The following is a 24,840-nucleotide window of genomic DNA, read 5'->3' as shown; positions in this document are numbered from 1 at the left end:
AGCTGCAGCAGGGTATTGCATTGCTCTGTACTAGGAAAATCCACTGGGCGAGAAAGGAAGGTGCTGGATGAAGGGGAGCTCCTGCAGCATCCCCGAGTCAGGGTCCTTCCCGAAACACGGGGGAGCAAGGAACGGAAGCGGCACCCGAAGGGGAGCCCGGCAGAGAGGGACAGCAAGAACAGTCTGATTACTCTGAGGTGGGGAGATAGATTTTATTGAATAAAACTTATTCAGAATCTGAAAACAAAAAGGCATTGCACTTTAGGTAAGAAGCAAACATAAAAGCCTTTTGTTGTTTCATCCCTTTTGGCTGAATAAACAATGCCTGGCTTTGAAGAAGCTATTTCTGTGTCATTTTAATCAGCTGCTAGTCACAGGCTCTCAGTGGAAAAAGGCTTCCCAGTACCAAATGTAGTTAGGCCCTTTAGATTTATCCTAATTGGGGAAATGAAGGGGCTGCATTATGGGATTATTCCCTCAAGAAAAATAAAAAAAAAAGGCAAGCCTGCCACTTGGGGGTGCAGGCATGCTGGGCTGCCACAGCAGCTAAAGTGCAGCTTGCCTTGTAATTATGACAGCTGGATTCTTGGTTGTAAAACAGAGATAAGCAGTAAAATTAGCACCGTTGTGGAGAAATGATGCATTAATATCAGAAGCTTTGTTAAGGCTTCCTAAATTTCCGCTATCTCTTTATGGATACTAAAGCAACCCTCGAGGAGAAATAGTGTTTTCTTTCCAGACAGTAGTTCTTTGGGGAGATCTCTGGCATGGAGACTGACGTGTAAAATCCAAGTTGCTGTAGAAGTAATGATGCAATCGCAGGGTATGTCTGTGCAGCAAAAGGAAGGCATGAATGTAGCCCATGCGAAAGCTGCCAGGTGAATTACGCGAGCACACAAAATTGTGAAGACAGTGAAAGTTTTGGTGAATGCTACCAGCTACTGCATGTCCAGAGAGATGTGTTGGACTAAAGCCTGTGCTAACGTATCTTCTCTGCTAGAATGGGCTTCATTAGTGTAGGGAAGACTTTTTTTTTCTTTATCTGTCCTAACCTGCTGGATAATTTTGCGGTGCCCCGCTATTGGTGGGTGAGTGCCACCAGAGAACCTTGCACTTCCGTGATGGGTGAAGCCAATGCTTAGCGTGTGCATCTGTGCCCAGTATGCCAGCAGAAAATGCTGGATTTCTGTGTGTAAAGTGCTCTTTATCAAGGTGTGTTATTTCTGGCAATTTCATAGTTTAACCAATGCAAAAAGCCTGATCCTTTTAATTCTTTCCTGACAATGCAATGTGTTGAAACTGAAATACCTCCCATGTCAGGGAAAAAAGCGATTAATTGCAAGCTCAGATGTAAAACTAGAGCTTTAGGGAAGGGCTGTCACCCTGCCACTTACAGGCATTCAATGGTAGACAAAGGGCTGGTAAAATGAAATGCTGGAAACTATTGTGAGACGCCAAAGTAGCCAACAGATTAGACGATTTAACGGGTCGTTTCCACTCTTAATTTCATCATGTCTCTCCTTATCATGCAACCGGCCCGAACATTCAGGTTGTATCTATAGAAATGCTTCTCAACAGCCTAATGCTGTTAAGTGCGTTCTTACTCAGCAATTGCATTAACGTTTAATATAATATTAATATGGGCTCTTTTACTATGTGGGCATGTAGAAGGGATGCAAATTACGGATATAAAGTATCTGAAGAGCCTTTTGACTGCCATTGGGCAATTACTACTTATTTCACTCTTGTAGCTGTATATAGGCAAGTAGGTGAAAAAAAAAAATTGTGAGTAGTGGGACCTTCTCGTCCTGCACCTTGGACTACTTCTTAAATTTCACCACGTCTCGCAGTCTTGCTTTGATTTCCTTTCAGTAACGGGCAGGATGAGAAGCTACCTGGAAAAGGGGGTGGAAGAATGGGCATTTACATTTCATGTAAGTTCCCTCTGTCTGGATGTTCAGAGAGGATTTTAAGTCGGCAGCTGAAGCAGCACACAGCAAAGAGCAGGGCTCAGGCGACACCTACAAGACAAAAGTTTGCGGAGGGTAAAACTACCTCTGTGAGCCGTGCCGGCCTGCCTCCCACTCCCCCCAGCACAGGAGGGCAGCTCCCCACGGGGCCGACGACTAAACCACGACACGCTAATCTGTCGCGGAACAGGGTCGCCAAGGGCGCAGCCCTGAGCCGGCTCCCGAGACCAACGGTACTCGAGGGGCACGGAGCCGGCTTTTTGGGGTGACCAACTCCGCCAAAAGCCAGTTCCTCGCCTCCCTGCCCTCCATCCCTCCCGGCTCGGGCGCTGCAACTTCATTTCACACCACCGCCGCAGCGGCCCGGGGGGGGCGGAGCAGGTGCCGGGGTGTGCCGGGCAGCACCGCCCGCCGCCGCCGCCTCCTCCCCCCCGAAGGAGCAGAAGAAGGAGGAGGAGGAGGAGGAGGAGGAGGCGGCGGGACGGAGGCGGCCGGCCGGGCCATGCTGGAGGCGCGGCGGCACCTGGCGGGCGCGCAGAGCGGACGGGCGGCGGGGCAGCATCCTCGGCGCTGGTAGGGCGGCGGCAGCGGGGGCCGGAGCCGAGCCGAGCCGAGCCGAGCCGAGCCGGGAGGGACCTCCATCGCATCGCATCGCGTCGCATCCCCTCGCATCCCTTCGCCTCGCCGGGCGGAGGCGCCGCCGCCGCCTCCATCCTTCGGCAGAGGCGGCGCGGCCGCGGGAGGAGAGGACGATGAGCCGCGCGGTGGTGGCTTGGCTGGTGCTCTGCGGGAGCCTCGCCCGAGGTGAGGGGAAGGGGACAGGGCGGGGGGTGACACCGCGGGGAGCCACGGGGAGCGGCAGGGACGGGGGTCGGGAGCTCTCGCAAAGTCGGAGCCGAAGTGTGCGGGGGAGCGGGGAGGCGCGCCCGGCGGGCGGCTCTCAGCCGGATGCCTCCGTCTGGGCTTGCCTTCTATTTTTTTTTTTTTTTAATAAAAAAAAAAAAATACTTATCTCCACATTTAAAATAGAAGCCGACGAAAGATCCATCCTCAGACATGTTCTGTTTTGAAACTACGCTTAATTAGAGGGGGAAACAAATGCCGTGAGGGCTTAAATGTAATCCAGATGAGCGGTTGGGAAGATTTAATAATATCCGCAGAGCTGTCCAGATCTGTTTTCCCTTCCTCTTCCCCCCACCCCCCCACCCCATCACAGGTCTTCATTCTAATTTGAAGGCTGTGAGCTCTGAGCCGGAGATCCAGCAAACCACGGAACAGTTTGCAAACACGTTCGGGGGCTTTAGCATCTCGGCAGCAGTGAACAGCGACCCTTCTCCTGCCTCCCTCTAACTAGGGCATCTTCATCTAAGACACCAACGGTGCCTTCTCTGTATCATCCCCCCCCACACCCCCTCCCAAAAAAAAAAAAACAAGGAAAAAAAAAAAAAACAAACAAAAAAGAACCAAACCCAATCCTACCCCAGAAAAAATCACTTTAGAGCTCTTAGAGTTCTCTTTATTATTATTTAGAACAATTTTTTAGTGCAGGCTAGATGGGTTTTCCCTCCTCGCGTTAAAAAAGTTGTCGGAGCTCATCGTCGTGAGGTTGCGGTGGGGGAGGACGGGTTCCACAGCAGCAGCTCCTGTGAGGGCGAAGGGGCCGGGGGTGGCCGGGCTGCCCGGGGGGAAGGCACCAGGCGCCGTGGGAGTTCACCTGCCGTCCGTCCCGTCCCGTCCCGGACGCTCCCGGTGCCCCCCCGGCGCTCCCCGCCGAGACCCCCGCAGCGCCGTCGGGTAAGGAGCTCAGCCCCCGGGACCGCCGTGGGTGCCCCGGACACCGCCACCACCCCCTCGCCCCACAGCACGAAATTCTCCGTGGGAGGGGGGGCCCGTCCCGCCTGGGGGCTGCCTTGTCCCCCCTCCCCCCCCACAAGACGCAGAGCAGCCGGGGGAGCTCTTTCTGTGCCTCCCTGTGGTTGCCGGGATGAGGGGAATCTCGGGGCTGGAGACCTTTTAATAGTCCTAGTTGTATCTTCCCGAAGCTTAGTAGAACAACTGTTATCCTAATGAGTAACGGAATTGTTCCATTGACTTTTAGACCTGTTCCCGTCATTATTCACTTTTTTTTTTTTTTAAATTTTAAAATGAAACCGATGTATCAGTAAAATTGAATATTTTATTAGCTCTTAAATTATTCAGCACGGTGGATTCTCAAAATCCAATAACATTCACACAGTTGCAGAGAGCATGTGATAGCTTATGCAATATGTCCTTGTACCTGCAGTTTATGCCCAGAGTCTTTTAAGCAAAAGATGCTGTATCTGCCACAAAGCCCGGACTTGTCATAAATACTTTCCATTGGACTTCTGTAGGACTTCTCATAGTTCACGTCTGAAACATTTTTTTCATTTAAATGTATGGTCTTGCCGTGTTTTAGGTAACTTCAGAACCGAGAGAACTTCACAGATTTACTAGTAGAAGTGAAATAGGAAGGAAAAAAACCTATTTGCTCTGTGATTGCTTACACTGTAATTACTCAGTTAAAGGTTTGTCCTTGGCTTTCAAAACGAAACAGAAGAAAATTATACAGAGTCTTTTTTTATGCTGAAACAGAATAAAATGCTGCTTGACAGGTCTGATATACTGGGTTAATTTTGCTCACTGTCATAACGTTTACTTTTAATAGATCCTCTCATCCTTATGATGACTGTAAGCACTGTAAGTAATTGAAACTCTTTAGAGAGTAGGTTTTGAACAGTACAAAACTTTTTTTGCATTGTTTGAACATTACTTACTGATTAGTCCATTTGCATATTGGAGTATAATGAAAACCTGTGGTACTGTCATCTGTGCAGTGAGCAGTTCTTCCCTATCTTCTTTTGGAGTAAATTTCAACTGCCGATCAAAGTTTAGTCATATAGTTTTCACTAGTGACCTGTGTTTCAAGTCTACTGCTAAAGAAATACACCAATTGCTTTTTTATTGGAGCTCTGAAAAGTAATGATGGAGGTCAAAATCCTCTTTATTCATCGTATCTTAAAAACCTCTTTTGCTTTTTGCATTTGGAACACTAGCATAGTATATCAGCAAGTATTTTTTTTTCTTTTTTCCTTTTTTTTTCTTTAAAGGGGACAAAGAAGGGGGAGAAAGATTGAAAGTGAGAGACATGATGATGATGATGCAAAAGTCATCCCAATGGAAGACTGGAATTTTCTTTTTTGTGGTCAGTCTGCTAAATTTGCAATCTCATGCACTGCAACTGGAGTATGATCTTCAGAGATGTGTTTATATGCATGTGTATGTTCAAACTAGGCTTCAAGGGTGCAGTGACTTCTACCTCCTACTTTGCAAGAAAGATGCAGGTGCATTTTTAATAAGGAATGCCCTTTTATACATATTTCAAAACAGCTGTAAGGTTTTACATTTGCTGTTGTTGCTCTTTCTTGGTCAAATTTGAACACGAGCCAATCATCTGATGTTCTACCATGTAGCGGACAGACAGCAACTACACGAGTGACTACAGAGACTACAGGAGATTATTTCAGGTGGAAGAAATATAATGCATCTCATCTATAGTAATACAGGTTCCTGAGTCCCACTGTGTATATTATTAGGAACAAATAAGCCAATGCCTTTCAGAACAGTCAGTGAAGACTGGGATCAAACAGCAGGAAAACATAGTTTAAAAACAGTGGCTGTTCTAGTTCCCAGATTTGCCTCATGGAATAGGATAAGCTGATCAGCTATGGTAATGGTACTGTAAATGCATAGCAAATCGGTGTATTCTACGTCAATATGTTAAATGTCTTTGCAACACGATCTTCTGAAGACTTACCATTTGAGTTGTCTTTATTGTGAACTGATCCTTAAATTGTGTCATGCTTTTTCACTTAGCTTGTTCCTGTTTTTATGTATCATTTGCCAAAACTGGGCAAATCCAGTTCTTTATTTTATGACTGCGTCCTGTGAGCCTGAGATAAATATTTTGGGACTCTCAAGGAACTGTTTCAAAGATGTTGCTTTTTCTCCGTTACAGTGGGAACCTTCACTCTCTCTGAGGCTTAGAAGTTCCTATAAAGCCTCTTTCTGCAGCTGGAATGAGCTGCAAGGAGTGAAAGTGCTGAGAAACAAGAGAGGTAAACTGTAGCTTTGTTCTCATATAACTACACAGAAAGAGTGGAAAGATCACAGGCACTTTTACAGACCAAGATTCTTCTGTTTTATCAAACGCCTTTGCATCTTTGGACGGCATCTGCTTCTGTACAAACTGCTGACAGTGTGACCCTGCATAATGATTTTCACTGTTCTTTTAACAAATTACATTTGTATTCAAATTGATTTTCCATGACTGCTCATATAGCCTCCAGAAAGCATATAGCAGATATACTATTGCATCCGGTACGTGTCTGGTCAGCCCAGGACAGAATTTTATGTCAAGCCATGCATTGTTGTAACTGGAATTAATAGCCCTGGTGGTATTAGTTGGGTGTTTTAAGTGTCCAGCTTCCTCTTTCTCTGCCCTTTATGTCTTTATCCTTTATCCTTTATGTCTTTTTTCAAAGGGTATACTTCATACAAGCTTGTGTATCAATGGTAGCGTAGTGAAAAGGGGCACTGTCTTATCTTCCCTCCTCTGTATTTTTCCAATGACCATCCAGTTGAAAAATCAAAGAAGTGATCCACTTTGGAAGTTATTTCAAAAGACTGACACTTTTTATTAAGAGGTTGATTTTTATGCCTTGAATTAGCTGTTTGTACAGCACATGTCCGTACAGCACCAGTAACAAACTCAGAGCCCGATATCCCTTCAACAGAAGTAAAGATAACTGGAGGAGTGGTGTTTAAGAAACTACGAGTCAGAAATAAGTCTATGTTATTCTCAAATTTATTGTGAGTCACATAGGGGTTAGCATGTTACCGTTTTCCATTTTTTTTAGGTTTGTACATATTTCGAACTTATGTAAGCCACAGAGGCAGGATTATTTCTGAAAACTTAAGAGGATGATCAGCATTGAATTACAAATGATATTGGGCTTCTTTGTAGCATACTTGAAGCCCGGGTTTGACAGAGTATGGGTTGAAAATCAAAACGGTATTAATTTATTTCAACTTTCAAAACAAGTTCACAGTGAAAATATGAGTTTAATTTTTCTTGGTCAGATGATACACTAGAAAATAAAAGATGAGTTAAGAGATACCAAACCAAAAAAGGGTTGTTAGAACCTTTACATTTGAATACATGAAAACCCCAGAAGATGTTGTCTCAGATTGGAGGACCTACATTCATTTTCCATGTGAAGGGAGTGAAAGGAGGAAGTAGGGGGAAAGCCAACATCAGCCTAAATTCAGTGTCTTACATCAGCCTGAGGAATAAGTGACAGTGGGTCTAGGTTTCCTTCTTTAAGAGAGACTTCAAGTTTAAATTTAAAGACTGGGCAAATCTTAGAGGGAGAGCTGCCCAGTGTGACAGCAGGGTATGGCTAATTTTCTAATAATATGGTGTGTAGCGGGTAAAACAGCTTTTGTGCCATTCGTATTGCGGGACCAGAGTGTGGACCTGTTCAAAACCAGTAACTGCAGTCGCGGACCTGGATGCTGGATGTTACTGAAAGCAGGGGCTGAGCTAGCAGCTGAAGTGTCCCAGAAATTTGGAGATGCAGAATTTTATGCATGTCTTTTCATGGTTTTGGATTTTATCAAATCTCAGTCTTGCTGTTGTGGGAATATACTTACAGGGTTTTTCTGTTCATTCGTTTGTGTGGGTTTTTTTTCTCTTTAATCAGCAAGCTGTGTTACCTTTCATCACAGTGGGGGTGTTCTTCTATTTTAAGTTTTAAAAGCTGAGAAACGAAACAGACCGTGATTATCTAATAAAATGTCTAGCTAATCTAGATAACAATTACAGTATGTGGTGTGTGAGTGAATGCATTATCATATGAAACACACATAGAAACAACTTAATTTTACATTTTATATAGTGGCTTTATGCATATATACTGTATTGTGGGTATATCCACACTTTAGATAGATAGTGTACAGAGGAATTACATTCACTTATGTGCCACATAAGTCTATTTCTTAAAAGTTTGAATAATGTTAGACAAGACTTCATCTTACTATGAACTCAGGATGCAGAGCTCCCTATTTCAAGTCAAAATTTGTTATATTCAACAAAACCAATGAATGATTAAGGCTGGTTTTTTGAGACTCCCAATAGTGTTCCACACTCAACCCCACCCCAACTTTTTAATAAGGGGCCACTTGTAGCAAAGGCTTTTTATGACTATAAGAGTTTGGTGAAGTTGTTTGAAAAAATGGAAGAAAGTACTGATTCGCCTCTGCCATTCAAATGGAGAATCCTGGAGTATCTTAACTATACCACTTGTGGCAGCAGAGCATCAAATTTTTGGTTTTAGGAGTTAGGATTTTAACCACAATATTTAAAGCAGTAACCTCAAGTATGCAGATGACAGCAGGGAGGAGCAGCAGATGGATCAGCAGAAGCAAGAAGATCTGTTCTCCTTGCATGGAGCCCAGGCAGGAGCTTTGTGCATCCCTGTGGGAAACTGAAGGTGTTAGTGAAGGACGTGCAACTGCTTCAGTTTCATGGATCATGTGTGACTTTGGAGGCCACAGGGAAGGGGGAGGGGAGCCAGGGCCTCCACTGGAGGAGGTGGGAGGTTTGGTGTAGGTGTTCCCTGTGTCCTCTCCTCCCAGCTGGTCCATGGGAGAGCAGGGCAGATCTGGAGGTGTAACCTGTCCAGCATGCAGTGTCTGCATCAAGAGATGAGTCTTGATTAAAACTATTGAGAAATTCGCCAACCAAAAATACTTTATCAGGACATCGCAGTTCTGTACATATGAGTTCCACCAGTAATCAGTCTTCCTTGTCCTACTCCGGTGTTTAGTTTACCCACGTGGGGCACCAACAGCATGGGTTCGGATTGACTGTTACGTGGTTCAGACTATGGATTTGAATCTGAGAGTTTCGATTTTTTTTTATTTTAATACAGGGCAGAACCTCTTCAGTGTTTTGCAAATAATCTTCTTTACTCCTTCCTGTCCCGTTCTCGTTGCAACTCATTTTTTTCCTTAATTGTTTTCAGTTTTAAACAGCACAAGGCATTTGTGCATAGCCAGGTTGTGGCCCTACTGTAGGATAAATCACAGAATCACACACAGAATAACAGAATGGTTTGGGTTGGAAGGGACCTTAAAGATCATCTAGTGCCAACCCCCCTGCCCTGTAAGCTACAGTTTAGACAAAGGGCTTTTTTTTTGGTGTCTTTGAGTATTCACACAATAGTAACTTTTTGACAGAGACAAAAAAAAAACCAAACAAAACTTAAAAGAGATGATTGTTTTGCCAGTTTTTAGCGGCAGTAATTTTATTTGCCATGCTTATATGTAGAGAGGCTGAGAAAATTTCTACAAAAACTGCTTTTTTCCTATCATTGTCGAGATGCTGTGTCAGCCTCCATAATTATGGAGAGCTGTGACAGCAGTGTGTAAATAACAGTAATTTCTGCCATCTGATTACTCATGTCTTAGGTTTTTACAATAGTGAAGCGACAACAGACAATATAGGAAACACTTTTGGATAAGACTTATGTATGCCATGTGTGAGTGTGAAAAATAGAAAACAAAAGATTATTATATTTTTAACATTTACATCTTTCATTCCGTCTCTCCCTCATGTATGACAGCCTCTATCGCTGCTGGATATCATTGCACAAAACCAGCCCCTTTAATCCAGGCTTCCTCTCTGATTATTCTCTATTACAGTCCCATAGGCCATACTGCTTTAATCTCTTTGGCAGTTTTTTGTTTTTCTAGTTAAGTTTTACGTTTGCAGACAGTGGCCTGGGCTCTGAAACAGACTTTTTTTTTTTTTTTTTTCCTTTTAACTCACACCCTTTGCAGCTTGGGCTTTTGAAACAGAGATGGAGAAAATATTACTTGCTATGTAACTTGTCAGATTCCTTACTTGTGTGAGGAATTGCACGGGATTGCGTTACAAGAGCTTTTCTAGGTTAAAAATGAGGAACTAGTAGCTGATTTCTTTCAGACAGTATTCCAGAACTATTTTAAAACCACTGAATGTCCATTTATTTGAGCAATTTTAAGGGAAGATTCGATTAATACTATGAATAGTGTACAGTGTGGATGGGGAAATTAAGTGCTGTTGTCATGGGATGCAGCTAAAATGACCTAGTAGGTCTCTTCTATGGTACATCCCATCTATCTTTAATGAAGCTTTTGTCTAATTTCTTTGATGTCTTTTTTATGGCTTACCTCTGACCTCATATAAAATGATGCATCATTTATAGGTAGTCCTTCAAGATAAAGATCAATCTTTTTAATAATGGCTTTCATTTTCCTGTGTGTGATCAAGCTCATCCTATTGTAACCTCTTGACTTTCTTCACCAGGCTTCTCTTTAACCTGGTGTCATTGTTAAGGTGCATGTTTTCTTTTAGAAACTTCTCTAAGAATGTTGTATTGTGTACCGTTGCACACTTGCACATAAATTTACCACTATTCTCCAAATGTGGGTCTTGTGGTTCAGCCCCTTAGTAAAGTCATAGCGGACAACCAAGATCAACCAAAAAAGGTAATTGAAGCAATGTCAGACTACATTGCTTCAGACATGAAGCAATGAGACTACATTGGTAATGCAGTCTCAGAGGTGTATCCCTTCTTTCGTGAAACCTGTTGGGGAAAAAAATCAAAGCAACACTCCGAGTAAGAGCCCTGAAATCAGCTGGAGACTATATATAACGGCTTAATATTAAGATACATCTATATTGCTTTACACAGCAAGAGCAATTACTCCAGTATGACTCAGTATCTTTCAGTATAGTTGGATAATTATGTGCTAATATGCATTTAAAATGCTCACTGAGTATGAATGAAAATGGAATAGCAATAGGTGCAGCTCTGATCTGTGGGTCACAGACTCCTGGCCACTGGCGGGGTGAAACAAGGGTCTGGTCTGTAGGAAACTAAGTCTCCGTAGTTTGTTACTACTGGACATCAGCTGAGACGAGCAGCTCTGCCATGTGAGATTTGACAGTATGGCCAAGCCCATCCCCATCTAATTGCTCTTTGTCACTGGCTTTTCCATCATTACAACAATGATGCTGGTCTTCTGCAGAGCAATACAAAAATCCATTTCTATGCCATGCTAGTTTTCCGGCAGTTTATCTTGGGATAACTTAGGGTGGGACCAGGCAAGCCCCAGCGCTGGTGCAAGGAAGGGAAATGGGAAGAAGGAGGGAGGAGCGAGTGGCACAGAGCTGTCTGCATTGCCTTGGCGTGTCTGTAGGCAGAGGAGCATTTCTCCTGCCATCTCCCAGTCTTGAGTATCTGCATGTTGCCTCACCATCTTGGGACGAATCAAGTGTTGATTAAACTGTCCTGATAGGTTATTTTGATACGGAAAGATTACAATATTTTTCTTCCCTAATTATTTTGTGACAAATATTTATCTTATGGATAAAGATCGCTTCTTGGCCATGCAAAGCAGGTGAGGCTCAGGAGCTTCCCATGGCTCTTAGTGGAGCAGGAGGAGCTGCCTGCCTTAGAAATTCTGCCCTGGCTTATTTCTAAGCAAGTAAACTGCTTTAAAACTACTGGTGAGTAGAGGTGGCCCTGGCTCCTCCATTCAGACCTGAAGGCTGTGCACGAAGAAAGAAGAAGCCAAAATGAGTGAGTAAAATCACTATATGCTTCAGTTACTTCGTAAGGAAAAAGAAAAAACTCTTCAAAATGTTAATATAATTTTTTTTTCAGTTATTTGTTTCACAAGGACTTGATGTGTATATGTGCTTTACTGAATCTGGTATCTGCATTCAGCTGGACAAAGCTGCATCTTTCAGTAAGTAAACAACCTGATGAAGAAGTGTTGTGACCTTCCGAAGTGGCACTGTGCCTCTAGACCAGCTTCACACACCAGCCCTATGGGAGCTATGTCTCTTCATAGGGTGTGAGACAAGTAATTGAGTAATTTTGACCAATTAGTCTGCTGCTTGATTGTTGTTTTGATAGAGAGGTTTTGATATTTTTTTTTTTATTTCCTGTAGAAAACAATTAAAAATAGGTTCATTGGTTTCTTTCCCAGTAATGAATTGTGGTTATGGCATTATACTTGTAGAAAAATCTGAACAGAGTTTTAAATCCCAACTAAAAAAATTCCTTTTAAGGCAGAGGAAGAAAGAATGAATATCTCAAAATTACTCCACCTTCACTGAAATAAATGTCTATCCAATTCAATTATAATCAGTTTTCTGAACTGGGTTTTTTCTCTAGTGCAGCACTGTTTTCAGAGCTGAAAAATCGTAACAAGAAATAGAAGAAGTTTTCTTCTTTTATGCTTTTGGAGATTCAGGAAGCTACTCTTTCACCCTATAAATGTTCCAGTCTGGCAGATAATCATGATGTCTTGTGCTAGCATCTTTCATAGCAATCTTTTGTCTCTTGTCTCACATCAAGGTTTCTTTGTTTTGTTTCTTTTTCACCCCCTTTCTTCTTGAAGAGTATGTACCTTCCAGATGATACAAAGAGCATCCCTGAAGTCTGAAAACAAAGGTCAATACATCACATAGAAAGGCTTCTACCTTTAAGAGAAATGATGAGATTTGATCACTTTTGTCTGCTGAAGGCTGTGATGTTAGCTCTTGAGTAGTGTAAGCTCCTGCATTGGAAGCATTTCAGCTGATAGCATATACATTTAATTGTGTGTGTGAGAAGTGTTAGCATACTGGTAATATTTACCCAAAGAGTTGCAGGGATCTCGCAAACAGGTAATCATCTGGAATTGCTGTTTCAGGAGAACTCTCAGTTAATGTTATTCAGTGTTCTCACTTTATTACTGTATATGCAAGAGATTCTCATTTCTTTTCCATTTTCAAAATGAGATGTTAGAAGCTTTTAAAATTCAAATTGCGAATGCCCAGCCTGTTTACAGCGTGGTATATGTATTTTGTAACAGTTGGAATAATTTTTAAAAGCCTTTAATACAGGATCTCAGAACAGATTTTCTGTAGAAAAAGCAGCTTCAGAAAGGGTATAGTTTTGTTCTGCCCCATTTTCCTGTTAAGATACAGCAGTAAAATTACTGAAGATTTTAGACATATTACATCTGTTCTTTGAAAGAGAACAGCATAAAAGACATAAAATTACTGTTCTAGTAGATTACAAGCTGTAGTGTATATCTGCTGAAATTGGCTTTATGGAAGGTGCTTCTTCTAAGTTGATGTAGTTTAAAAATAAAATACTAACTTCTTTTGGATCATACCCTCCCTGAGCAGTGGAATAACTCTGTATTGCCTCAGCTCTTTGTTCGCATAGGCTTTGCCCAGAGTTTGGGCTTTGGGGAGCAGCCTGAAGGCCGCAGATGGACATCACTCTACCGGTGGCTGAGCAAAGAGTTGGGTCAGGTCTGTGCCATGTTCTTCCTATTGTTGTCTGGGTGGAAAGGGAGACTGTTTAGTCTTGACCCTCTTTAAGGCATAGTAGATCCCTTATTTTCCTGGTGGAAGTGAGGATTTGGAAAAAATTGTATCTGTATGGAATTTGTGGTGTGTTACCAGTGGTGTTCTTGGAGCAGCATAGATGTGCCACCACGTGATCCTGTCAGGGCTCATGGGTAGTCTGTTTGTAAACGGCAGTGGCATGAATTGTAAAAGGGATGTATCAGCTGGGGTCAATGAGGCTTTACTGTACTAGTGTGCAAATTTTGTGGTGGTTTTTTGGCTTTTTCTAACATATATGTAAGTGCCAACACAGGACAGATCTTTATATCGTAGATATGTTCTGTGGTGTTCACCAAAAAGTGAAGAGTTATGGTGATGTTTGTAGATAAAACAGGCTTCTGCACTCAGTACAACTATCCCAGGCTCTCAAAAAATTTTCTGGGAGCGTTTTCCTGCATTATAAATGACTATATGTATCCTTGGCGTCTATGTAGTGACCTAGTTTGTTTATCACTACCTACCTTGAATTTTTAGAGTACATGTACTGTTGTCTGGAAGAATAAAGAAGAGGTTGGTTTTTGGGTTTGGTTGTGTTTTTTATCTTTTTTTGTTTGTTTCTTTGTGTGGTTTGGGTTGGGTTTTTTTTATTCGGTTTTGTTTTGTTTTGTTTTTTGTGGGCAGAGGTGTAATTCTCTTCTGTTTACCTGTAATTTTTGTCTCTTCAAGCTTGAGGTTTCTATGAGATCCTGCTTTCTTCCTTTGCATGAAAGTTTTACATGGAGTTTTTCTCTTTTCCTGGAACTCCCCTCGTAAATTGAAAGCTTTCTAATAGTTCTGAAAATTAGCAGTGTTACAAGCCGTAATGGCGAAGGACTAGAGTCAGCTGCAACTGCAGTGGACTCAGGGCAGGAAACACAGACAAAAGGCTTCACTGTGTCAAACACAACGTTATTTGAAAGCCTTTTTTTATGTTTAGGATTTATATTGTACCTTAACACCTTAACCCATTGCTTCTTTTCTCCAGACTATTAGTTTATCCTTTTTTCTTCTCTTTTTTTTCCATTTGCAATGTTGAACTGACTCGAACTCACGGATTTTTGATTTTTCAGTTGGTCATTCAAAGGCCGAGTGCCCTGGTAGGTGTTAATTCAAATTTGATGCTGAAAGTAGGTTGCTCTTCACATTTAATTGTTTCAAGAATATGGATTTTTGTGGCTTCTCTTGGTTTCAATAATGCAAAGACACCTCTTGTGAATACAGCAGAATAACTTTACACCAGAGCTTCCGCTAGATCAATGCCTGCAGCTTTGCCAAAACTATAATCTGCATTGCAAGCTGTCACTTCATGTCCAAACCGAGTAATTAAATCTTCAAATCAAATGTGCGTTTTTTTATTATTGTAAACATAGTTTAGGATTTTAAGGTTTCACAGAACCTTTGGGAAAGAGCTGCAGTACAGCTCATTAGATAACGAGCTAAAACCTTTCTGAAATTTTGGGTTGTTATATTACATTTTCAGATTTGGACTCCTGTCTCTCAGGCAAAAACTGCCAGCACTGCATTAGGTGTATTTGTGCCTTAATGACTGCAAGTCCCTTTATGGTCTGATCTGGGGCCTTTAATCTGGGTTGCTTGCCAGCAATTATATAAAATACCTATCAAGTTTTTTAATACTAAGTGGTGAAATCATCTTTTTACAATAAGCCAGTTGAGTAACACTATGTGTACCTGAAATAAACACCGCCATCTTTCAAATGTAGGTGTTTTAGGTGGCCACTTAATCATGGGAGAACATGGTTCATTTATGTTTATATGCCAAACGAGACTGCCTCTGGCACGGGCATGGCACCAACTGCCCCAGAAGATCATAAACCTTGAAAGGTACTGAGGGAGGATGCTGCTGCCCCAGCCTCAGGCTGTGGAGATGCCCAGGGTGGGGACAGCGATGGCCTTGCCTGCCAGAGTGTGCTGTGCGACATCAGAGAGGACAAACAAGAGACTGACAGAGTCTTGCAAAGACCCCACAAAGCCAACAGCTCGAGTCCTGCACTGCAAAGGAGGAAGGAAATCTAGAGGACCACCTCCCAATGAGCTGTGGATAGAAACTTCCATGATGGGAAAAGCTTGAAGCTTGTCACTTCTGTTATCACATCTCAGCCCTCCTCTCCACCTCAGATACTGCTGTTACAGGTACCGACCAAGTGACCAATCAAAGGAAAAAAAGGAGGGTGTTAGCTAATGGAGACTCCTCTGCAGGGAACAGAGTCTGCTGACCTGACACCTTGCCTTGGGTGCTTGGGTTTGGGATGCTGCAGAAAGCCTGTGGCTAGCGATACTGGCGGGGTGGCCTGCAAACGAAAATGTGGGGTTGTTGCTTAGTGGGGTGGGTGATCTGGTACAGATCACAGACACAGAAGGCAGAGGAACTAAACACTGCCATTTCCTCAGTCCTACCAAGCCAGTCCTGTCAGATCTCTATGCTTGGAGACACAGGTCAAGGAGAGAAAGAGCCAGCAGCAGGTGAACATCAAATTGGGGTGACTGGCGGCAACCTCACTATGGGCTAATGGGACAGGATGGACTGCACCTGAGGGTGCTAGGAGCTTGCATGGCGAGACATATATAACCTCTGGGAGGTCATGGAGATCTGGGGAGGTCCCCAGTGACTAAAGAAAAGTGAATGTTGCATCTGTTTTCCAAAAAAGACAGTAAGGATGATCTGGGAAATTGTCCCGGTCAGCCTTGCTTCAGTCCCTGGTATAACTGTGGAACCTGTTTCTGGGGAGAAGGAGGAGAAGGTGATAGGGAGCTGTCAGCATGGATCTACTGGGGTTAAATCACACCTGACCCACCTGGTGGTCTTCTGAGAAGAAATGACCAGTTTGTGGATGAGGAGAGAGCGGTGAGTTTCATGTACCTGGGCTAGAGCTAGGGTTTCTTGACAGTTGCTGTTCTCACATCCAAGGTAGGCCATGGTTGTTTGTATGGATGGACAGTGAGGGAGATAAAAAGACTGGTAGGATGATGGGACTCAGAGGGCTGTGGTAGATGGGTCATATCAGCCTGGAGCTTGGTAACAAGAGGGGCACTGCTGGGGTTTGACTGGGACATCTCTTGTTTGGCATCTTTGTCAGTGGCCTGGAGGAGGTAACAGTCCTCGTCCATCATGTGTGCAGGTGACACTAAACCACAGTGACCAGAGGATGCTCTCAAGGGCAGGTGTGCAACTGAGAGAGGCCACAGTGGGGGAAATGAGACAAGAGGAGTCGTAAAAAGGGACAAATGCAAAGTCCCACCCTGGGCAGGGAGAGTCACTGTGAGGGCATGGGTGTTTCGTTTTTGGACTCCCAGTTTCAGGAAAGACCTGGATAAGTGGGGGTGAGGTCAGGGAGACCACCGTGTTGTTAGGGACTAGAGCCCCTGCCCTGCAAACAGAAGGACCTATGGGACCAGGGCTGTGTCAGCAGGCAAGGGGGCATCTTCAGGGGCACAAGAGCAGCCCCCACTGCCTGCAGGAAAGGCTTTCAAGGAGGTGGAGACAGATCCCTCACAGCAGTGCATGGCAGGAGAGTGATAGTGATCTTTGTAAATATGACCTTTACTGGGGGTGGGAGTGTGAGGATTGGGGAAATGTGGCTGGAAAGTTAGTGAGGGATGTAGAGCACAAGTGTTATGAGGAGTGGCTGAGGGGTCTGGGGGTGTTCAGCGTGGAGAAATGGAGGCTGAGGGGAGACCTTATCCCTCTCTACAACTACCTGAAAGAAGGTTGTAGCGAAGGGGGTGTTGGTCTCTTCTCCCAGGTAACAAGCGATAGAATGAGAGCAAATGACCTCAAGTTGCACCAGGGTAAGTTTAGATTGGATATTAGGAAAAATTTCTTCACCGAAGGGGTTATTAAGCATTGGAACAGGCTGCCCAGGAAACTGGTTGAGTCACCATCGCTGGAGGTATTTACAAGACATGTAGATGTAATGCTGAGACACATGGTTTAGTAGTGGACTTGGCAATGCTAAGTTAGTGGTTGGACTTGATGATCTTAAAGGTCTCTCCCAAGCAAAACGATTCTATGACTTGTGTCCCTTGTAAGCCCCATTTTGAGTAGCTGTGTGAGATTGAGAGTGTTGTTCAATTTAGCCATCTGCAGAATAGTGTTTTGTTTTTTTTTTTTCTTGCCTTTCAATGTAAGGAATAGGATTGTATTTTATGTAGATGCTAGCAAAAATAAAATCTTAAAACCTATAGGGTACATCTGGTGTTTTTTTGGTTTTGTTTGCTCGTTTACTTTGTAATTGTTGCTTATCATTAATAAAGTAGACTAAGCAACATTAAACAAGCTGCATTTATCAATGTTCAGGGTTTTTTTGTTTTGTTTTGCAGTTTTCACTTTATAGTCTTTCAGTTGTGGGCTGGCAGTAAGAATCCCAAAACAAAGATTTACTTCTGTTATTAACTTCCTTTTATGTTTGTTTATGAAATACAAATGGAAAAAATGGGTACTAATACATAGAGTTTCTTCTTGAACATTTTCCTCCTCGAGATGGCAATAATAGAAATGTCCAATTTCCAGATTGTGACAGAAAACCACACCTTTCAAGCATATTGGAATGATGTTATGAGTCTGCATTTTAAAATGCAATCTGGATTTGGCACAAGAGAACTCAGATGAAAACCTCCTGCTAAAATGATGAGATTTATAGATTTAAGATTCAGTGATCATGCAAAGAGTTTAACAACTCTGCTGATATGAGTGCTAAGGGAAGAAATTAAAATGAACTGAATTGGTGATTCATTTTGGTTACACTCTGGGGGAAGAACAGACATTTTCTAATAATTAATTATCTAATTTAAAACCTCCCTGTTTCTTGGCTGAGGTAAGAAATTAGGTATTTTGTATAATAAAGCAGCTGATCTTTAAAACTAATGGGAAGTGCTATTATATTTTTCACAAAAACTATAGGCTCTTCAGTTCACTGGGCTCTGCCTCAAGAAATTAGTTTCAAGCAAATTAGCCAGTAAAATGAATATACCCTGCATTAGTTTATTAATAAAAGCGGTATGTAAACACAACTGATCAGTATATGGCAATCTGCAGAAAAGGAGAAATGAAAATATGCATAAATTAAACATTCTTGATTACTGACCTTTGATCATGAGAAATGTTTCTCTTACTTTGGTATGAAATGTTTCTTTTATTTGAAAAATAAAGACACGTCGGTCGAATAAGCTGGGCAGTTTCCATTGCCTTTGATTGCTTTCATTACAAATTGAGAGTGCTCAACAGAATTTAGAATAAAAAAGGCACAATCTTGCAATGCTGTGGATTATGGAAAATGTATTCTGAGATGTAAACATTTCACTCCTTATCACAAAAGTCATCAACTGAGGATTACATTCAGGGTTAACGTTCAGATTCCTGTACTTTAATGCTTACACAAGTGTTCTCTCCCAGTCAAATGTACCACAGTGCGAGCGCCCCAAGTTAAGGGCATGATTTCTAGTTTAGCTTTTTCACTGGAGTCCTGAAGTAGTAACAGTGCTGCTGATACGACACTGGTGGCATAATGTGTGCAGGATGCTCAGGTGCAGCAGGACAGTTGCTGATTTCTGTTACTCTGACTTAGTGCATTTGGCTGCAAGAATAAGGTGCTTGTGTTTTATTTTTGAGACAATTAGCTTGATGTCCAGTTGTGCAAGTATCCTACTGGTGCTCCTATACTTTCTGATCTACAGCATGAAATTGCTTTGCAAATATTAAGAGTGATATTTGGGGTAAGTACATCTCTTTTTGTAAGAAAGTGTATTGAATTGTAGCAGAACCAGTGGCATGGGAAAAGGTTTCATGGCAAACCTTTGAAGACCATGGTTAAGTATATCTGTCTAATTCTGTTCTCAGAGTGTCTAGGGACATACCAGCTGGCATCACAGCATTGTATGTAGCCAACAATACCAAAAAAAAAAAAAAGAATCCTGAAACCTTGCTGCCTTAGGATGAGAGAAAATCCTGCTTGAACACAGATGGAGCCTAATGAATTATGAGACTGTGATGGTCAAAGTGGCTATAGACCTTGTGATCCCCTGGTGTGAGTAAAGGTCAGCGATATGGTGTGACGAGGAGAGTTTTAAGAATGGGTTTAGAGAAGATGAAAGGCAGCTTTGTTGAACTTCTCAAAAATATCTTTCCAAAGCCAAAGGGCAACATGGGAAAGAATGAAACACAGAGTGCTTGGGTGATGGATTTTCAAATACATGGAAGGTTCAGCTGGACTTCTTGTTACTGAGTAAGAGATGATACATTAAGGGATGTCCTTTCAAAGAGCTTTGGAGATACAGAGCAGTGACATATGTTGGAAGTGATAGGAAAGAGTGAGAAAAGGGAGGTATGAAAGGACAGTAATGATATAGTTAAAGCAAAAGGCTTGTGTAATGCTCTGCAATAGTATTTGGAAAGTCACTGTTCCATTTCTGAAAGCATGAGTGAAAGCTGACAAATTAATACAAACTCAAGCCGATGAGAACTTGGGATGATTAGCTGTGCCAGTGGATAGGAAAGGCTGTGTCTTCGGGGTATAATTAAGGAAAAAATTGGCAGAACGTCAGCCAGTGTAGCTCCTCACTCTCACCCCTTGCATGGCAAGCAAAGTAATAGTGGTCAGTATTGCAATATTATTTTTGTTCCATATAAGCTATTGTAATTCAGGACCCATCATATACTGGCAGGGAATCAAGGTCACTGAGGACTTTGAGAGAGTAGTTTACTTGTTAGTGTGTTTCTCAGAGAAGTTAAAGATCAAGGCTCAAATCTTTGCTCTTCTTTATTCAAACCTCTTGTCTTGTCCCGAAATTCCAGCAAGCATTAGGAAGAGTTCTTCTGCCTGCCTGTGGGGTGCAAATACATGACTGAAGTGGCGAAAAGGGAGAATTTATCCCTAACAAAGTTTTTAAATCAGCTAGTTGAACATGTCCAGATGATTCTAGTCATCGGTATTTGGAAGAAAAATCTGCATTATAACTACACTACTTGAGCTGACAGAGAGTGAAATGGAAGTTTGAACAAGAGGTGGTGAATCTCCTATAAACGTTTTGGAGAAGAAACCAAATTAATTCCAATCTTAAGCTCTGGTGCATTTTTTTCTTCAAAAGAAAAAGGTATGCAGAAGAGAGTCTCTTCTCTAAAGTGAGAGATGCAGGGAACTTCCAAGCTCCCAGACCCAAGTGACTGTACAAGCATTATGCTATACTGGGCTGAGGTCTGAGACCCTTTTGCCCTCCACGCTGCCACAGCCTCTTTCTCTGCACAGGTTTCCAAGGAAAGGAAATACCAGATGCCTTGATCTGGTATGCTCTGTAGTTACTCCTACCTAATCATAGAATCATAGAATCATAGAATCGTTGAGGTTGGAAGGGACCTTTAAGATCATCGAGTCCAACCTTTAGCCTACCCTGACAAGAGCCACTTCTAAACCATGTCCCTAAGTGCCCCATCTACCCTTTTTTTAAACACGTCCAGGGATGGTGAATCCACCACCTCCCTGGGCAGCCTATTCCAATGTTTAATAACCCTTTCAGTGAAAAAATGTTTCCTAATATCCAATCTAAACCTCCCCTGACGTAACTTGAACCCGTTTCCCCTCGTCCTATCACTTGTCACCAGGGAGAAGATGTCAGCCCCCATCTCTCTACAACCTCCTTTCAGGTAGTTGTAGAGGGTGATAAGGTCTCCCCTCAGCCTCCTCTTCTCCAGGCTAAACAACCCCAGCTCCCTCAGTCGTTCTTCATAAGGTTTGTCCTCCAGACCCCTCACCAGCTTTGTAGCCCTTCTCTGGACACGCTCCAACACCTCAATGTCCCTCTTGTAGCGAGGGGCCCAAAACTGAACGCAGTACTCGAGGTGGGGCCTCACCAGTGCCGAGTACAGGGGGATGATCACTTCCCTAGTCCGGCTCACCACACTATTCCTGATACAGGCTAGGATGCTGTTGGCCTTCTTGGCCACCTGGGCACACTGCTGGCTCATATTCAGCCGGCTATCAACCAACACTCCCAAGTCCTTTTCTGTTGGGCTGCTTTCGAGCCACTCTGCCCCAATCCTGTAGTGCTGCATGGGGTTGTTGTGACCCAAGTGCAGGACCCGGCACTTGGCCTTGTTGAACCTCATACCATTGGTCTCAGCCCATCGGTCCAGCCTGTCCAGATCCCTCTGCAGAGCCAACCTACCCTCAAGCAGATCAACACGCCCGCCCAGTTTAGTGTCATCTGCGAACTTACTGAGGGTGCACTCGATCCCTTCATCCAGATCATTGATAAAGATATTAAAGAGAACCGGCCCCAGCACTGAGCCCTGGGGGACACCACTTGTGACTGGACACCAACTGAATTTAACTCCATTTACCACCACTCTCTGGGCACGACCATCCAGCCAGTTTTTTACCCAGCGAAGAGTACACCTGTCCAGGCCATGAGCAGCCAGTTTCTCCAGGAGAATGCTGTGGGAAACAGTGTCAAAAGCTTTGCAAAAATCCAAGTAGATAACATCCACAGCTTTTCCCTCATCCATTAAGTTGGTCACCTTATCATAGAAGGATATTAGGTTTGATAGGCATGACCTGCCCTTCACAAACCCATGCTGACTGGGCCTGATCGCCCTGTTCTCCTGCATGTGCCGTGTAATGGCACTGAGGAGGATCTGTTCCATGACCTTCCCAGGCACCGAGGTCAGACTGTCTGGCCTGTAGTTCCCTGGATCCTCCTTCCGGCCCTTCTTGTGGATGGGTGTCACATTTGCTAACCTCCAGTCAGCTGGGACCTCCCCGGTTGTCCAGGACTGCTCGTAAATGATGCAAAGTGGCCTGGCGAGCACTTCCACCAGCTCTTTCAATACCCTTGGGTGGATCCCATCTGGCCCCATAGATTTGTGCACCTCCAGGTGCTGAAGCAGGTCCCTCACCATTTCCCTTTGGATTACAGGGTCTTCATTCTGCTCCCCATCCCTGTCTTCTAGTTCAGGGGTCTGGGTGCTCAAGTTCAGGGGTCTGGGTGCTCAATCTAGATAATTAGGGGACTGCAGTCTTGGGACAAGTCATGTAGTCAACTGAGAGATCATTTCAGATTTAGTTCACGAGGTCAAAGTGTAAGTCATTTGGAAAAAAAAAAAAGGTGAAAGAAAAAAGTATTTTTTAACACTATCAATGCAAATAATAAGTTACGCAGAATAGAAAGACTGGATAATTATTGCATGCAGATCACACCAGTATCATCGGCCTTCAAAAAGCAGTCTGGTGGATGATTTAATTGAACTGACTTAGAAAATTATTTACCTTAGGCAACAGCCACGAATGTTTTAGAGGGCCATGTGTAACCATTCAATGAACTCATTGGGTACTAGAGCATGTTTCATGACAGAAAGAGAGAAGGGAATGTGATTTTATGTTAGGCAACATTACTGAGGTCCAATTTATCCTTCAGGAGAAGAACAATATCTCTGGAATAAGTTGTGATAAGCAGCAGATTTTGGTAGCTTGAGGCACAGGTCTGCTAATTTAGGCCAAATGGAAGTCATTGGTCCCCCTTGTTTGTTCCTTTGGTTTTAACTGTCATACTTGCAAAACTTCTTTTTCCATCCTTAGAAAAAAATGAGCTGCACAGCTCCTTTGAAACATGAAGTACTTACTGTCAGTTGAGACCATATAGGAGCATTTTTGTGAAAATAGATCTCTATCAATTTTGTAAGTGCAGAGTCAGAATTGTCAAGTGGGAATCCAGACTTGTGAGTTAATTTGATGTGGGACCCTGACTTCCATTTGTGCTCTATTTGCAGAATCTGTGTGCTACCAGAGGAAGATGAAAAGCTACACATTTTTCTCTAGCTCCCACTTTCAAAATATTTTAGGCTTATATAGTATTAATGCATGTATTAACACTTCACAGTAATGGAACATTGAGAAAGAGAGAAACTCTTTACATTATGTCCCCTATCTGCACAAACTGAGGAGGGGAAAGTGTGTTCAAGGAACTGTACAATCATTTGGTCAATTCTTGAAATAGTTGAAATTAATTTTTATTTCCTCTTAAAGTAAAAAAAAAGACTGATAATAAAAGATATTTAAGCTATATGTAAAAATAAAAAAGATTTAAATATTTATAATTTTTTACCTGTTCTTTTGAGGAAGGGTGGTGAAGAGACCGGACTGGAACCTAGCAGTCTTTTTTTCCCCCTAGATTTTTAAAATTTCAGATTGTGAATAGATTTTAAGTGGATATTATTTACTGCCAGAGAAAAACTTGAATGGAAGAGAGATCGTGCATAAGTTTTTGTTCAGTCGTACTGAAAAATAAAATGGCAGAATATCTTTGTAGAAATTGTGATAGCAGAGACTCAGAGAAAATAAGCCAGGCAGGTAAAAGTAACTTGGGGTTATTTAGGCTTTTGTCTCCGTAACATTTTGTCAGCAGTTACAGTTTTCAGAAGGACCCCTGCTTGCCTCTGGTTGAAAGCCAGAGCCTGGTTCTCGGGCAGTTTTGGAGCACCTCCATCTTCCACCAGCTGAGAGTTTGGCCCCAGGTTTTTGACAGAGAACAGCACCTTAAAGCATCTGCTGCTCCTTTCCTCTGTGTTCTTTTATGGGCACGAATTGCGCAAAGTTTTGGTTGCTACACAAATAATGTCTAGTACATATAGGAAGGTAATGTTTTGCTAATGTTTGCTTCCCATAGCCATTTATAGAGTCCGTTCATGAGCGTCCATCTCTTTCTGCTTGTGCATACACCTAAAGAACCCTTTCTTGTAGTTTTTGACATGTCTGGCCCATTTCAATTTGAGCTGAGCTTTTGCTTTTCTAACTGCATCTCTGCACACCCTGGCAATACCCTTGTAGTTCTCAACAGGTATTTTCCCCGCCTGGATGCAGCCCTGAGGAATGTGCTTTAGGCAATCCTGCTCTAGCAGGGGAGTTGGACTAGATGATCTCTAGAGGTCCCTTCCAGCTCTGAAGATTCCGTGATTCCGTGATACCGTGATTCCACTTTTCCATCTCTGGTACCATTCTCTTGGTTTTGGGCAGACTCAGAAGCTCGCAGTTAAGCCAAGAAGGTCTCTTACTCCACCTACTTCCCTTACCTTTAAAAGGGATGAATTGTTTTTGTGCTTCCAAGAAAGAATTCTTGTAAAACTCACAGGACTCTCAAGCTCCTTTATCGCCCATGGAAACTTCCCACAAAATGCCTCCCAGCTGAGCTCTGAGGGAGCTGAAGTTTGCTCTTCTAAAATCTAAAACCTTTGTCTCACCACTAATCTTCAGCATGCTCAGCAGGATCCCAAACTCCACCATATTGTGATCCCTGCAGCCAAGGCTATCACTAACCAAGATACTACAAAGCAGGCTTTCTCGGTTTGTGAGT

The 24,840-nt window shown here is 42.9% G+C and overlaps 1 protein-coding gene across 2 annotated transcripts in view; it reads left to right on the top strand.

The window, feature by feature from the left end:
* Window positions 1-2,354: 2,354 nt before the first annotated feature.
* The window catches only part of EDIL3 (EGF like repeats and discoidin domains 3), a 268,965-nt gene continuing 246,479 nt past the window's right edge, over window positions 2,355-24,840 (top strand). Inside the window, exon 1 of one of the 2 annotated variants that reach the window (XM_074569401.1) lies at window positions 2,355-2,774. In XM_074569401.1, coding sequence (XP_074425502.1) covers window positions 2,723-2,774 — 52 coding nt within the window. In that variant the 5' untranslated portion in view covers window positions 2,355-2,722. The remainder of the gene's footprint in view (window positions 2,775-24,840) is intronic. The other variant, XM_074569400.1, reaches the window with a different exon arrangement.

Source organism: Larus michahellis, chromosome Z, assembly GCF_964199755.1.
Source record: "Larus michahellis chromosome Z, bLarMic1.1, whole genome shotgun sequence".
Taxonomy (NCBI): Eukaryota; Metazoa; Chordata; class Aves; order Charadriiformes; family Laridae; genus Larus; species Larus michahellis.
This window is presented reverse-complemented; position numbering and strand designations above follow the sequence as displayed.